This window comes from Neopelma chrysocephalum, unplaced genomic scaffold (genome assembly GCF_003984885.1).
Source record: "Neopelma chrysocephalum unplaced genomic scaffold, ASM398488v2 Primary Assembly neopelma1_24, whole genome shotgun sequence".
Taxonomy (NCBI): domain Eukaryota; kingdom Metazoa; phylum Chordata; class Aves; order Passeriformes; family Pipridae; genus Neopelma; species Neopelma chrysocephalum.
In genome coordinates this window covers 33,362,758-33,379,615 of record NW_020897693.1, presented here as the reverse complement: position 1 = coordinate 33,379,615, position 16,858 = coordinate 33,362,758, and the positions used below count along the sequence as shown (strand labels likewise).

Below are 16,858 nucleotides of genomic sequence, written 5' to 3'. Positions count from 1 at the left end.
GCCATAACTAATAAGTTACTTTAATACAGAGAGAGGAAAACAAACTGAAGGCCACAGAACCAGGCAGCCTGAGCATCTGTGTCCACTTGGATTGCTCTGATGGTCTCTTGTCCCTCATTCTCATGTAGCTGATGAGCTCTCTTCCTGCCTTTTCATACACAACTTGCTACATTTTGGGCTATTGTAGTAAGTGGAAGATGACAAATGGCAAATTTCCGAAACTTCAGGATTAGCTTTAAAATTCTGTGATTATGAAGAAAGTGGTTAGATATGTGTGGTACTTTTGGACAGGAAATCCTCCCTGGCATCTAAGTGCCTGCAAGCACAAAATTTAATTACCCTATATTATTACGCCTACTCATCAGCTATGGACCACAGAGCCAGCCTTTCAAGTGATACAGAACCAAGTCAAGTACTTTGTCCTCCCAGAGATCTGGTCAATAAATAAGGTGCAAGGTCATTCTTATTACCCATTTTTTCTACTAGCAATTAAGTAAGGGCTTTCAAGCTCAGTCCTCTTCCTTTTTTCTGTTCCTTACTGAGGTGTCTATAACAGAGACAGGCAGGGAGTGTTCTGGCTTCACTGGTCACTGATCTGTATTATAGGAATCAGCAGGCAGGCCAGAGGTCAACCACACAAACCCAACAAGAAAACGCCTATTCTGTACACCCATCAGCTGCCTGGAGTCAGTCATCTCCCTCAAAGGGACACCACAGAAAAGGTCAAGTCTAAAAATCGGCAGTTTCCGTGGATGATGAAGTCAAAACGTGAAGAGATCCTGCCATGCTGAAAATCTAGCACAACCTTAATAAAACTGGCATGGTTGCACATTCTCTATGAGGAATGCGGATTACATTCTATAGAACCTGGATCAGTCCATACTTCTCTGGCCACTTAACCTTTTAACTGTCTTTATGTGAATTTTATGACTGGCCATGATTGACTTCAGGATTTTGCATTTCACATCCTCTTGAAAGAAACTCAAAGCACTGATGTAAGGATTGACTTGCAGAGTTAACATGTCTCTAGATTACCTTTGATTCCAAGATTACCAGTATTATATAAAAGCAAAAGGGTTCAGTCTTCTTCAATTCCTTTTTCTTGATCTTCTTTTTCTCTCTTTTTAATTTTTTTTTCCTCTTGTCTTGCCTTCTAAAAATATCAAGGTCCATCTCTTATCAAGGCAATGCATATTTGGCATCACACATACAATATCTTTTGGACATATCTGGCACTCTGGCTGATGTATATACTGGGACATGCACATAGAAAACATGGGTTTTGGTATTTCTGTGGTGGGAAGTTTTTGCTATAGTGATTACAGAAATGTGTTTACAACATTTGCATTTGTTCTTCTAATCATTTTCATTCAGCTCAGAGTTTGCTGGTCCATGGGAAGTTTCTGTCCAACTATAATTCTGCTGGGCTGAAGATACAGAGATGACCATTCTACAGAATTCTACAGAGATGACTTCTACAAAAGTCTTTCAATGAATTATCATCTTCTACTAAAATCTGATTATTCAATAACTTCTTAAAGAGTGTCAGTGGCATATGAAGATAGGGGTACAACACTAAAGAAGTGAGGATTATTTTCATGCTATATTAAGTTTGCTTGCCAAGTTCAGATAGTTCAAAGATGTGACAGATTTCCCCATTACAAGTACCTTTGTTGCTTGAGGTTCTTTTCCTTAGGAGAGTGTGGATGAGTAAAGGTGAGGATGCTTGAAATGCCTCTGTCAAGATTGTATCTCTGGTGTTTAGAATGACTGCTGGCTCTAGGAGAGTATATGTATCAATGTGGATTTTCTGCAATAGCAATTTACAAGTTGTCTTTTTCTTTTGATTGTGTATATCTAAAAATTTTTATTAGTTTAGAAGTATTACAGAAATGTTTATGAAATGTTATGGAACTTGTGGGAGCCCAGGAGTGCAGGATTTCAGACCACTTGACAAAGATGTAATTTACCTTTTTTACATACTGCATAGGCTGATGATGGAATTGCCAGGTGTCAATTCATCAGCATGGAGTTGCTGGCATCACTGTCATTGTGATTTGGAAAAAGTGTTGTTTGCCCAGCACAAGTTACTGTGGGTGAAGAAGTGGACAAGTTTAGCTGCATACTCAGACCACAAATCTAACTGATGATCCTGTTCTTAGAGATACTCAAAACAGGATTTAGCCCATGATGATGTGGGAGAAAACAGCAGAGTAACAAAATACAAGCTGTAATTAGGACTTACATGCTTCCACAGTATGCTTGCTTGCACTCTGAATATTCTGCAATTTTGATTATGCCAGCTCAGGCTGTAATAGAAGACAGACAATTGAACATTGTGAACACAAGAAAGGTGAACATAACCATGGAACCAAAAACATAACAGAACCTGAAAAATCATGAGTAGTGCATAGATAGCAAAGAAGAAAAAATCCAAACATCTGTGTGTGACAATAAAAGAAATCAAAGATTCGAAATGGAATTAATTATCAGGTAAGCAGGTTTAAAACAAGCAGTTACTTTCCTCCCTTTTTTTTTAGTTTTTAACTTTTCTTTGTATAACTTAATGATGGAACTCATCGCCCAGGGGCACTTTTGAGGCCAGTACTACAGACAAATTAGTACTAAGACAAATTTATGGAGGGAAGGGTCTACTGTGGACCAGATTCAACTAAAACAGATTGCTGGATGCTGTGTAAGTTACCCTAAAGCAAAATCACTGTGTAAGCCCTTTGTTTATATCCTTCCCTATCCTTCTACAACTGTTCATAAGCAAAGAGAAGATTACAGATAAGACGGGCTTGTGATTTGACTTGTAATAGCACCTTAAATTTTTACGTAACATAAAAATCAGTAAAACAAACCAGAATAAGGTTCAAACATTACCTCCAAGCTGGATTAATCAGTTTTCATTAATCTGTCATTTCTAGGTGACTTCTTGAGATAAATATGAAGCAATGTCAAGAACTGTGGGTTATAGGACTGTTACAAAATGGTTAATTTCATAACGGCAAACCAGTGAGTGAAATGGAGTGTCATGTTTTTCAATTGCCAGTGCAAATAGACTTTTATTTTAACAATGATTAACATAACAAACAAGAATTTTTTCTCAGTTGGATTAGACAGCAAATCATTTGATAGTCCAAGACTGAAGTGAATAGCCATTATAACTGAATATATAATAACACTGGCATTTAAAAGGAAGCGAATACATACTGAGTTTACTTCCATGAAACTCAGAGTAGCATTTAACATACCAATACATGAAAACACTTTATAAAGCAATGCATTAGCTTAATTAATATGACCAAATCTTGATTTTTTTTTACATTCTTCATTCCCATCATTTATCAAAATTTAATTTTTGTTTCAAAATACGGAAGGTTACCAGTAACAAGAAGTCACTCAGATTTTCTTATATAGATATATAACTGCATGGATATCAGGAAGGATATAATTCAAGGAAAAAATAGGGTTCAAAAGGGTATGAAAACCCTTAGTACCATTTGGACACTGACAACTATTTATTTATTGATGGGAATGGAACATCCACAGGCCAAACCCTGAGGTGGTGGCACACAGATGAGTGAAGAAGAGCCTAAGGAAGAGTATTGCCTAGGTGGCCAAGCAAAAGCTTTTGCATCTCAGAAGGCTATTTTGGAAACCCATACAAACTTCTGAGCTTTGCATTTGTGTATTATCAAACCACAAAGCAATACCAGACAGAAAAAATTCTCTGGCTAACACACAAAAATACATATAAATATTGTCAATTAAAAAAAAAAATCACTGACTCATCTCTACAGATGACAAGTACAAAACCAAGAAATATCACAATTCTAAAGCATGTTAATGGCTGCATATGGTAAAAGGAGATTTTTCTTTCTTTTTATTTCTTAAAAACATATGTATGTTACTAAAAACTACCTAATGTTTGAAATTCCTTACAGCACATATCAGAAAATATACATATACTTCCATAACAGGCTTCCATATATTCTCCTTTCAGATCTCAATTAGTGTGTTGGACCAACAAACCTCTATAAAATGCACAAACTCATATTGGTGATACAGATGAAGTATCCCATTATGTCATCATAAATATATTATATGTATAGTATACAAATTTAAATTTGCATTCAAAATGTATAATTCAATGCTTAAAGCTACATCAACATCAGTTTGAACCATCAAGTTTTTTTCTGTTTCTGAACTATCACTTTCAGCTTCTCATTCATTTGACTTAACTCTCATATTCTCAAGGGAAGGAGTTTCGGTTTAGCTCAGCCCTGCATAAATTGTGAAGCACAGGAATAACTCTGTTAACTTTAAAATCAGACTCCTGACATTCCTAAATATTCAGTATTTGTGCAGGGTCTTTCCAGCATTTGGGATCTAACTACTTAAACTTAGTTAACAGGAGCTGTCCAAAACAAGCCCAGTTCTGACTGGCAATAACCAAGATCACGACAGCAAACCAAAGGGTCATCAGCAATTTAGTAAAAACTCACAGAAGTCTATTTGATTTAAAAAATCTCCCTCTCTTTATTGCACATGCACCTGAAAAGAGTCTCCTCTCCCTGCAAACCCAGAAAAATGCAGTGCTCTAAGGACAGCCTATTACATGTACTATTTCCAAGTAATTTCTCTTCTCATATGTGACTACTGAGAAATGACAAATTTTGAAAAGCCTGCATGGTAAAAATAACATTTCTAAACAGAGAAAAAAACCCTGCTCTTCACCCAATGTTTCCACATTATATTGTACTCTAAAAGAACATATTTACTAATGCTTAAAATGTTGTTTTCTAGGAAAAGGAAAGAGGATGAAACAAAAGAAATTATTCTCTTAAATAAAACAAAGTCTGAACACGCTCTTTACCTCTTCTAAGGGGTGAACACGTAGAAGTGCATGAACAGAAGGAAAAGGCATTAAATTGTAAGATGAATAAAGCCCAAAACAGTGTGCTGAAAGGGACCAGGTCACAGAAATTTCTGTCTTAAAAATTCTGGTTTTGTAGGAGAAGAAAATTTTGAGGTACTGGCCTAGAAGTAATTAAAGATACCATAAAATGTTATTTTCAGAAATGCTAAGAGTCTGTATAGGCAGACCATCATTGCAATGTGGCTAAAAATTCTGTTGCCATTTCTCAGAGTGCTAATTGAAAATATTAGCACCTTTCAACTTTGTAACTCTTTCCAGTTTCTAGCTCTGTAACAAGCAGAGAATTGCAGTGGACTGACAAAGCTGTTTCTTTGTGTACTGGGCAAAGCTTCTGTGAGAATATTTTCCTTCATGGCACAGTAACACCTCTTACAGTGGTCTGTCAGTCTCAGTTTCACTCGAGAACTGTTTAGCCGGGAAATGAAGCTCCTGGCGTACTGAAGGTCTGCCTCGGAGTACCAGACATGCTTCTCTGAAGGCAGTGAGTAACTGGAATCTAATGCAGAGATTGCACTCGGCTTCTACACTAAAAGCATATGCTCCTGCTGAACCAGTATTGGTCAATCCACACCCCAAACTGTGCTCAAATCCTTTAGCACAGAAGTCACACACAGGAAATCAATGCATCTGAGACAAAAGACACACAAAAGGGTCAATGCCTCACGATGCACACCAGCCAGAGTCAGATCTGCTGTGTACTTCAAACAGGGGCTGCCCCTGAGAGCAGCTGAACAAGGACACTAGCTGTTCACTTTGAACAGCTGATTAAAACAGGTAACTGTGTCACAGCATGTCAGGTTGGACATTCTATGGTCAGATAAGTCCAAATTCCAACACAACCATCCGCAGTCCTTGTGACCTGTGTATGCCATAGATTTTTCCCGATAAAGAGGTGAGCTGTGGAAGCAAAAATAGATGTTTGCTTCTGAAGGTCTAGAGCAAGAGCTTTTTTCTTCTTAGAAGTTCTGGGCTTCATCTGTATCCGCAGTACATAAAATGACCTAGTTGGCATATTTTCGTCCAAACACTAGATGTAGCAGCTACTTTTTGGGTTTCTCTAGGATGTTCAGGAATTTCCCTCGAGTCATTTCTCTAGCTGAAATCACAAGGGAGGAAAAATAAATCAATATTTTTTAAAAAGCCAAGAAATGTAAACAATTGTATAATTTACATATTTTAACCATAGGATAAGAAATTCGGTTAGATTTGTGCTTGCACCAAAAGTGAGTAAGGCTTATTTTATTTATCTACTTAAGTGGAAAATAAATAAAACTACATTCCAACTTGATTTCCTGATATTGTAGAAATGCATAGGCAGGGCCTGGAATCTTCTAAACTCAGCAATAATTCCCACAGGCTGTCTCATTACATACAATCTATGCTTTCTATTCCTACTGCATTATGCTCTCGCAGCACCTCCTTTTCTCTGTACTATCCATCTCTGAATGGTGAAATCCACATCTCCATCACTCTATCTCCATGCAATTGTTCCCGGATGCTATAATCTGTCAGAGATTATGGAACTCTCTCTTTCTCCATTTCAGGATTATTGGTCCCTGGATGCTATGATCTTCAACAGAAATTAGACAGCATTTTCTCTCTCTCAGCAGTGTCAGTCCCTGGATGCTGTAATATAATGGGGTTTATATTCCTTCAATGCACTTCATCTGTGGATAGTGTAATAAAGTAAAGTTTATAGAGCTTTGGTCTTCTTTCTCACTCTGCATTGTCAGTCCTTCGATGTTTAATACAGCAAGGCAAGGTTTATATGTCTCTCACTCTTGGTACCATCAATCTCTGGTAGCTGTACTACAGTAGGGTTTACACAGCCACTTTTCTGCATGAGACACTTCTGACTTGAGAACTCATAAGCTCACAAGCTGGCAGAGCAGTCCTAATACTATCCTTGTCTTGCAATAACAATACAGTGCACCAAAGACAACACCATTAACAATTGAGTCCTGGAGAAAGACAATCTTCCCACTGGTGCCTCTACATTTCTTTTCAATAAAGGTGTAAGCTTTGTGCTGGACTGACAGGCATCAAAACATGGAGGTTTTTATTCACAGGAATGATAAAAGAATGAATGTTCCCCAAACCAAGCCTAAAGATGGTCTGGAAGGAGATGGGAATTCATTTTCTGATTTATCCATTCAATTCCTGACCTCTCTACTGAGAGGAACAACAGAAATTACAATTAGCATAAAATCTGGAGGTGGGTTTGTTGCTGATGTTGGGTTTTCTTTTGACATTTTTGATTATCTGTCAAAACTAAAGTATAATAAAAATGTCCAGCTTAAAATACTCAATCTGCAGTCTAACATAAAAATATTTTGTCATTCTTTACATAAAAGTTAGAATTTGTGTCTTAAAGCCTTCTCTTTAAATTATTACATTCTAATTTGTCTACCCCAAATTTTATCACAAGGTATTGTCATCAAAAAAATCCCTGTAAAACAAATAATGGTATGTATGTATGTAAAAGTATGTAACCAGTCTGTTATACACTGATACTCATAGGCTGCAAAGTCCACTGTCCTAAATGGAACATGCTTCAGACTGGCTGCAGATTCTAGCAGGTCACTGCACTATTCACTTGGTTCATGCCTTCAGCTGTGAGTTATATCACCTGGGATCCACTCCCAGCACTGCTTCTGATTCACAGCATGAACTACCACAAAAGTCCTCATCTGTACCTCTGCCCTCCCCACTTGCAAGATAACTTGTTTAAGTGCTGACACAGGGATAGAAGGTGCTGCAGATGAGCAGAGTGAATTGTTATTTTGTCAGGAACTAAGTTGTTATGCAAAAAGAACGTGACTAAGTAAAACTGCAAGATTTTTAAAATTTCGTCTTGGAAAAAAATTCTCAGTACCAGTTCTCTGACACCTTCCTGCCTTGCACTATCAACAGTGCATGGTTTTAAAACACTCTTAGCAGAGAAAGCACACAGTCGAACTGTAGTTGATAGAGTGGAAAGTTTTCCAGAGTGCAAGTCCCATATAGGAGATATACGAATGCATGACAATTCTGTTCCCCCAAAGAGGGCTGCACCCTATAAATCAGGCAGAGAGCATAGACTCCTTCTGTGCGCTGAGGGAAATTACTGTGGGTTGGAGGTTGCTCCAGAGCACGTGCCCGCCTGTTCACTTGTCATCGGAGATGTTAACATTTCTGATTAATTCACAGACCTCTCATTTTATTCTTCATTCCTTTATCCTTGCTATCCTGTTCTGCTGCAGCTTAAAGATTCTTACCGACCTGCTACAATAATCACCGCCCGCTCCCCCCCCAACCTGGTGAAATTGTTTAGTGATGCCAACCGCGCTTTTAATTTGCAAGACATCAGACACTGAGGTAATTTATACCAACATCTGTTCATTTCTGACTTCTGAAACAAACTCGCACATGCTGCTACAAAATCCCATTAGGAGCAGGAGACAGCCTTCTGCTATTCTGTATTCCTCATCTCCTCAGACTCAGGCTTGCACCGGGGCTTTATTTTTAAAGATATCATGCCAAACTGAAAAAGAAAAAGGACCTTACATCTTTGTATATGTATGAAAATGGCCAGGAAATAACATCCTCATATGACAAAAAAATCACAGCCAAACTAAGGGCAAGTTTCCACAAACATTAACAATCTTCTTTTCCCTGCTTCAGCTGTTTCCCTTATCTGCCCAAGAATCATAGTTCAATGTATTCCTGGTAAACACAGGCCAAATTTTTATTACATGGTACTACGTTGAAACATCTTGGCTATTCCTTCCCCTTTGTTTCTCTTTAGTCTGCGCTGGAGTATGATTTGAGCTTGAATTTCGCACAGTAAAAGCCTCTAATATTAAACCGACTTTTCTGCTCAATATTGCTTCTGATAAATGAATTCTTAATAATGAGAATAAAAAATATAATTTCCAGTGGGGTCTTATGGAGCTTGCTAGAGTGAGGGAAGAGCTTGTGAATGAAGAAACCATCATCCACATTCCAAATATGATTGCAGGCTAAGAGAGATGGTAAAACCAGTTTTAAGCAACTACCCAAGGGACCAGCAGAAGCCAGTTGAATAGTAGATAGAGGTGGATTTTTTAATTAAAAGGTTGGACAAAACCGTAGAGAAAACCTCAGAGATTTTTTCTTTACGACGATTGTTTAAACCACAGACTTCAAGGGAAGAGAGGGCTTGAGCACAGGTTTCCATTGTACCAACAAACACACAGTACAGAGGCTGCGCAGCATGAAACAGAAACATGAATCTGCATGACAAGTCATGATTTACAACCTTGCCTACACTGTGTATCTATTACAATAGAAAAATCAACAATAAATAGGATCGCAATAGCTTGGATACAAACAATCGCACCTACTAGGGAGAAGAAAGACACTGAACTCCACAGAAAAAAAACACTTTAAGATATTATCAGCATTGGTTACAATGGAAGTAGTGTTTGAATAGACTCTTTCAGATAAACATATTGAAAAATGGTATCAGGCTATTATAATTAACAGAGAATGCTGTACTGTAGGAATTAAGTTTGCTGCCTGGCGAGATCTGCCAAGCAGATCTCAAGAACAGGTGTAGGAAAGGCTGGGGCTGAAAGGAGGAGGAGACATTTCTACTTGATAGGGGAGCAGAATAAGGTTTAATATAATCTCCTCTTTAGAACTTCAATCCCTCAATCCCACATTTAGCCTTGTTGCCTTGGGCTCCTTTTTACTACAGTTGTCCCCAGGCTGCCTCTCTGCAGTAAATTTTGTAGTTGCTGGTTGAAAAGATTCAGTAGTATAGATTGATTTCCTACAAGTGAGGAGATGAGGGATTACCAAAAGCAGTCCTGGTTAACAAGATTGGGTGCAGAATCTCCTGCTAGAGCAGCCCACTCTGCCAATGCTTTGCATCCTTTCACTATGACATATGGGTTTCATTACACAAAGATTTTCCTGATTTTAACTTGGAGGCGATTACATTGGAAACTCAGAGCTATCTTTACATCTGTAGCAATTTAAAGGTTAAGTAACTTTTAATCAAATGACAAAGACTCATAATGTTTTTTCCTCAACTGAAAATGAAAACTGCTGTTCCGGATATTCCTTCCAGTGACAATTTAATTAGAAAAAAACACTGCACTGGAGATTGGGGTCCAGCCTGATTGCTCCCCATAAAAAGCCTTCTCATACATATGACAGAACAGGACATACTGTATCATAAGGTCTGGATATCCAGGAAATAATGGAAGGATTTACTGCTGTAAAATCAGCAAGGAAAACAGTGATTTACACTTACATAAGCAACTTTCATCCAGGAGAATCCCTAAGCAACACACACACGTACAGACTTTTTAAACATAATATACACTTAAATGCAGAAGCGCAACACACTTGGTGATAAATACAAACTGTATTTATCACACATTCATCATGAACATTATACCTTCACTGCTTACTACTTCTGGGCTTATCTAAAAATCTCAAAACAAAGCCTGCAAGCATCTTCAAATTACAGATACTTTAAAATGAAGTCACTTGCTAAAGAAGCACTTCTCTGCCTCTCTCCCAGATGTACAGCTTATGGGACAAATTTGACTGTGATCCTCCTCTCACCTGAAAATGCAGCCTGGTTGAAATCTAAAGGTCTTGGTACTAAAAAAACCCAGAAATACAATTAAAGTTTTTAGCTCTAAAATGTCCTGTAATATCACATTTTGAATGCTACATTCTTGACTACAAAAATGTTACTTTAAGCACTGTCATACTTTGTTAGCTTATTGGTTATTCCTCCCATTCAGTTGTATTTATGGTAACTAAAGAACTTGTTTTTCAACATGTAAGGATTCCTTTTACAGTACAAATCATGAACTCTCAAACTACTGCTTTGTCTTAGGCCTACACAGGAAACAAAACTAAAAGGGTTGATTTCTGAAGAACTGTCCACGGAAATTACCACTTCAGGACATGAATTGCAGAGAGACAGCAGAACACTCCTCTGGTTTTTAACCTTCTGTCACAAGAATCTGTTGCATCAAAAATGATTTCTTACGTGCTGAGATACAGTGTTAGGATAAGAAGACACAACCATTCTTCTTCTTAGTTGGCAGAGCATAAAAAAGGCCTAGAGGAATCTGCCTGTGAGTGACTGTGGGAGTTTTGCTTGACTGAACTTGTGAAAGCCAATCTCAAAGTCACATCTTTTAGTTGGGCTCAACTAACATTGCATTTAGAAGGAAAATAAAAAAAATAAGTCGGGGGAAGGGTTAAAGGCAAAAAGGTAATTTAAAATAGTAAAATTATTTAAGATTGGCATTATTACTGAACAGCCCTCAAAGAAAAAAGAGGCTGAACTTCTATGAGAGAAAGAGATCTGTATGGACCACTTTCTGTCTCAAACCAGACTTCCAAAATCCTATTACCACCTGGATACCTGCTGGCACCAGCTCAATCCTCTTTCTTCACAGAAAGAGCTCCAATTACTCTGCTGTGTACTTCCTAATGTAAACATAAAATGAGCTGCTACTTGAAGACTGTGGGCCTTTGACAAATACTTAGCAGTGAATGCTACCCCAAGCCCAATTTCATAAAGAGCTGGACTGCTATCTCAGGAGAGCAGCAAAGCAATGTCAGTTGCCTTCACTGAAGGCAGAACTGGCACATACAGATATTCTGAGCCGTGCTTCAGGAACTGTTACACTGGCACTGAAGACCACAGGAATCACCTGGAACTCCTGAAACACATTCTTCAGGTAAGACAACAGAATCGGTGGAACAAGCCTGCATTACCATGGCATCTTTCAGTAATCAATATCAAAGCACTTGCAAAGTTTATCAAGACTCACAATATTCTTGAGACATAAAGTTATTTAATTCCCACCTTACAGATGGGGTCACAGCCTCAGTAAGGAGAGATGTACAGATTTTTGTGGTTTAACCCCAGCCAGCAGCCAAGACCCACACAGCCGCTTGCTCGCTCCCCCACCAGCAGAATCCAGGAGACAATCAGAATGGTAAAAACTAGAAAACTCATGGGTTGAGATAAAGGCAGTATAATAGGGAAAGCAAAAGCTGCACACACAAGCAAAACAAAACAAGGAATTGATTCACTGCTTCCCATGGGCAGGCAGGAGTTCAGCCATCTCCAGGAGAACAGGGTCCCATCATGCATAATAGGTACTTGGGAAGACAAACAACATCACTCCAAACATCCCCCCTCTTCCTCCTTCTTCCCCCCACTTTATATACTGAGCATGATGTCATATGGTATGGAATATCCCTTTGCTCAGTTTGGGTCACCTGTCCCAGCTGTATCTTCTCCCAGCTTCCCATGCACCCCCAACTTCCTTGCCAGAATGGCAGTATGGAAAGCAGAAAAGGCCTTGGCTATGTGTAAGCACTGCTTAGCAAAAATATCTCTGTATTATCAACCCTGTGTTCAGCACAAATCCCAAACACAGCCCCATACAAGCCACTGTGAAAAAAATTAACTCTACCCCAGCCAAAACCAGCTGTATACTGGTATACTTTAGTATACAAGATGTATAGTAAAAGGAGTCAGCAACTGTGCTAGAATTCAGGCTTTGAAAGATGAGTTCTGTCAAGTCTTGCTGCAGCATTTTTAAATATTAACATCCCCTTGGTACAAAGCATCACCATCCTTCCCGTGGTGAATGAAACAGCAGCATGTGCCCTTGTTTCAGCTGTAGTTCAGAGTCTGGCATGATTTGCTTTGAAATGCCAAAGAAGGTAAAAGCTTGCACAAAGCCAGGCTGTGAATCGGAGCAGGTGAGACATGGATCACTCCTCCCAGTCTGCTATGAAAACAGTCCTCTCTGACAGAGAAGTGGTGAATAACTGAGACCGATAAAGTTTTAAACCACTCAAACAGTTTAGTGAGTGTTAGCTAGAGCCTTGAGAATTGGAATCAAATACTTAATGCTTTCCTGAATTATGAAATCCTCACGTGACCTCTTTTCACCTTGTTTTTCTCCATCCACAGTAGTGGTGTTTTATCCTATACCTGATAAGAGATCTCAGAGATCGTTCAGGATTATCCAGCATAGTGATAACAGATCTGCTGCAGATTAATATAGCCTCAAAAATGTTATTGTTGCTATCAGAAATACTAAAATTATATCCGCTCTAAAAAAAAATTAGATTCCTTCTCTGCAGAATAATTTACCTTGTTCTCTTAACCAGATTTCCCTACCTTGCAAGGCAGTACCGTTCTTTTTGCATTCACTTGCAAACAATGATGTTCACAGAGCTTCAAATGCAGAAACTACAAACAGTATTCATTCGCATACAGATGGGCAAAGTCAGTCATTGAAAATGCTCAAAGCAAGGAGGAAAGACAACCCTGCCAATGCCCAGGGAGCTACTAAACTTACGTTCCAGGCCACGGATATTAGGATGTGCAGGTATTTTGTTCTGAGTGACCCTCCATATTATAGGAAGCTCCAAATTCTAGGAGCTGCTTACAGTCAACATCCTGTGGGGCCAAAGACCAGATCCCTTTGACTCCCAAAGCAGGGAAAGAGTTACATCTTCTCTCCACAAAGCCAATAAAAACCTCTCTTGATTATAATTTAGATAAGAGCCACTGGATTGAATAATAATATCTGAAACTCCCCTGGCTGTTTCACCTTGAGACGTCCATCACTGGGTTAAACATGATGCTAATTGCATTTGGATTGATTAATTTCTCTCACTCCTGTCTATTCGAATAATGCTTAACAAAATAATCACAGCACCCAGAGCCAAATCTTCTCCGTCAAAGGAATGAAGCCATCAGAACCAGCAGAGATGAAAGAAATGAAGATGACCCGTAATTACTGCTACGGTGATATCATTACCATATTATAGAAAATGAGTGTATGTGGGGGGAGCGGGGGCTGCGATTATTATTTATTTTTTAATGGAACCTCACATCCCAAGAATACAGATCTGACACAGTGGAGCATACAGAAATACAGAGCTACAAAATTATTGTGTATTAAATTGCAAAATACAGTGAACACTGGGACTCTAGATACATCAAGTGTCCTGTACTGTGAGCTGCTGTTTATTCACTTCACTATTTTTTCATTGCAATAATACTCTGTGTATGACTAGCATAGAGATTTAAGATGCCTCCCTTCCCAAAAAGATCAAGTGCCTGTAGCAGAACTCACCCATAACCTTGATGCTAAAGTCATTCCCTTTTAATATCATTACAAGTCATCTTACTTTCAATGCTGGCATTCAGATTTTTAAACCTGAAGACCTAATTTGATGTTCAAATAAATGCTATCATGCAAGAAATTTTTATTCTTAAATGCTGATTCCTATCTGAAGGCAGTTATAAATTACATCCCCAGCTACAGCAGATCACTTCCAACCATTCAATATGCTGGTTCTGTAAAGATATCAAATGTATCAAGTCTGGAAGAATTTAAAGCAGGATTTAAAAAAAAAACCAAAAAAAACCACAAACCAAAAAACCAAAAACCCCAAAACAACCAAACCCACAATCCTAGCATGCAAACTGAAGGCCTTCTGCTCCCTTTATTCTCCAAAATACACTCCCAAAGCCCCTCTCATTTGAGAAACAAATAGGTTGGCAATTGTGTGAGATCTACAGACACCTGTGCACTGCAATTCTAATTGTGGTTTATACAGTTCACTTCTCTCAGTGCTCCTTATGTCTGCCCCCTAGTCTCAGACCAAAGACAAAAAAACTACACACAACTAGCAGCTTAAAATATTTATTCTGGAGTAAAGCCAAGGTCAAATACACAAGAAAATTTCACACGCCAAAAATGTCAAGACCTAAGACCAGGCACTGACTCATGAAGCTAATTAAACACTGAAAAATGATGTTCAAGTATTTTGTAAGGCTGAAAAAAAAGATAGAGTTAATACTTCTGATATCAAAAGTGCTAAGAAAAGTGATTTTATATCAAAGTTGAGGATATTTTCAAATATACCTGAAAGATACTTTACTAGCATAAATTATCACTGGAACAGCTACAGCTTAGGAGAGTTCTGACCACCAAATCCCACAGATGTCGGAGGGAAACAGCAGGATAGAAATGGGGCATGTTTTTACAAGAAGCACTTTTTCTACCTGCTTGTACCAAAAGGAAAATAATCTCTTCCTGGCTTCCAACACCTGCAGCGGATCAAGAGTTCTTGATAATTTAGGCTTTCTCACAATAGTATCTAAAAGAAGAATCTTCTTTATGGAGCAATGTGGAGAAATGAGATCAAAACTGCTTGCTCAAGAACTCTTGGGCATAAAACACAGAAATAGGCTCAGCAGAGAGGTCTGCGTCAAATATACACACATAGCCACGTATGAAAGGTTTCTGGAGGTGAATGGACCCTTCCCAGAAGGCACAGGGGCAGAAGTGCTGCCCATGCTCCCACAACACAGTGCACCAGGACGCAGTGCCCCTGCCTACGCTGGGGAGCAGATATTTAGTGGCTGGGAACAAAGCAGAACTGTGAAAGTAACAATTTTTTTTAAGTTTTATCAGTGGCCAGGGCATGGAGGCCATGGCCAAATCTGAGCCCAGGAGCCAATAGAAACAAAGGGATTAAGAGTTATTAAGAGTGGAGAGAATTACATATTTACAGTACAGTTACTGAAAAATAATCGTGTAATGATTATGTAAGTCCCTATATTCCTTTTGGCTAATAACACTGGGATACAAGCTGTATGGTTATGCAAGCCAGGGCACACAAATCCAATCAGAAGACATCAAGGCATGTTTATGGGGAGGTTTGCAGCTCTGGATCAAGAACAGTACAGCTGCCTTGACCTCCAAAATGCAGAAACAGGCTCCTGTCAGTACGTTAGCTAATGGCCTGAGCTGTGAAAAATAACTGCATTTTTAAATTTAACATCTGTCAACGAACTTCACGTGAAGAGACACCTAGATGAAAGAAGGTCGCAATATGGTAGTCTATTTATTTGTCCAGAAGTATGTCTTTACTTTAAAAAGCAGATTAAATCTTTAAAATGTTTTCTAATCCCAAGATTCCTTATTGAAACATTTTTCCATTTAGATGACAGCAGCCCTTAACAAAACAATGAATTATCAATATTGAAGGTCTCTATGAAAGGAAGATTCAGGGTTGTCTCTATGAAAAGAAGATTCATGTTTTTTGACTGAAAAATATTATTTGACTTACACATGATTTAAACCAAGATTTCTTTTGCCATTAGTATGATACATTAAATTACACAGAGGACTTCCATGATTTAAAAAATCTAAGTAAAAAGTTTGTATGGCCAAAATAAGAAAATTATTGAAACCTCAGTGTTCCAAGGCCAAAGTCTCAACCTCAGTTAAAAAACAAATTACAGAAAAGCAGCAATTATGCAGTTTGTGGGCTGCAGAAGAAAACCTTCTCAACTGCCTTCACCATTTTATTCTTCCTTTTAAATGAATCAAAGGTGCTTTACTTAATGACTACCCTTATTCCTATCCTCATCTTTCCCAGTGTATTCACTGCTTGCTTTACTCCAGCATTTTAAGTTATACTGCTGATCAGTTTCATGCACTCTGCCCACCTCCTCTTTCTGAGCAATACTCTGAGCTGAGGAGTATTTGAGAGACCAGAAGAGGGTTAAGGGAATTCAGAACCATCTTTACCAACTCCAAGTTGTTCGCAAGACATCTGAGGAAATGCACTGATATAGAAATGTTACAGTTTTTCCAAATGCTACTAGAGTGAAGTTCGAATGAATAGAGAAAAATTGTTGTTACTTGGAGAAACTATACCTAATGACTAGTGTTAATCTGATCTACCTGATAACAAAATTGTAATACCACTCAGCTCTGTTCGGAATGGGTATTGAAACGAACAATGTACATTCTGCTAGTTATTACAATTTAGGTGTTAATGAGCTTAAAGGAGGCAAGGTAAGCCTCAGCTGTA

At 38.4% G+C, this 16,858-nt stretch overlaps 1 protein-coding gene across 2 annotated transcripts in view; it reads right to left on the bottom strand.

The window, feature by feature from the left end:
- LIN52 (lin-52 DREAM MuvB core complex component) overlaps positions 1–16,858 on the bottom strand; it is a 57,214-nt gene that overhangs the window by 12,249 nt on the left and 28,107 nt on the right. Inside the window, exon 6 of one of the 2 annotated variants that reach the window (XM_027671418.1) lies at positions 3,041–6,041. The exons of the other annotated variant lie outside the window; for it this stretch is intronic. Coding sequence (XP_027527219.1) covers positions 5,986–6,041 — 56 coding nt within the window. The 3' untranslated portion in view covers positions 3,041–5,985. Of the gene's footprint in view, positions 1–3,040; positions 6,042–16,858 lie in introns of those variants that run through there. 2 annotated transcript variants of the gene reach the window in all.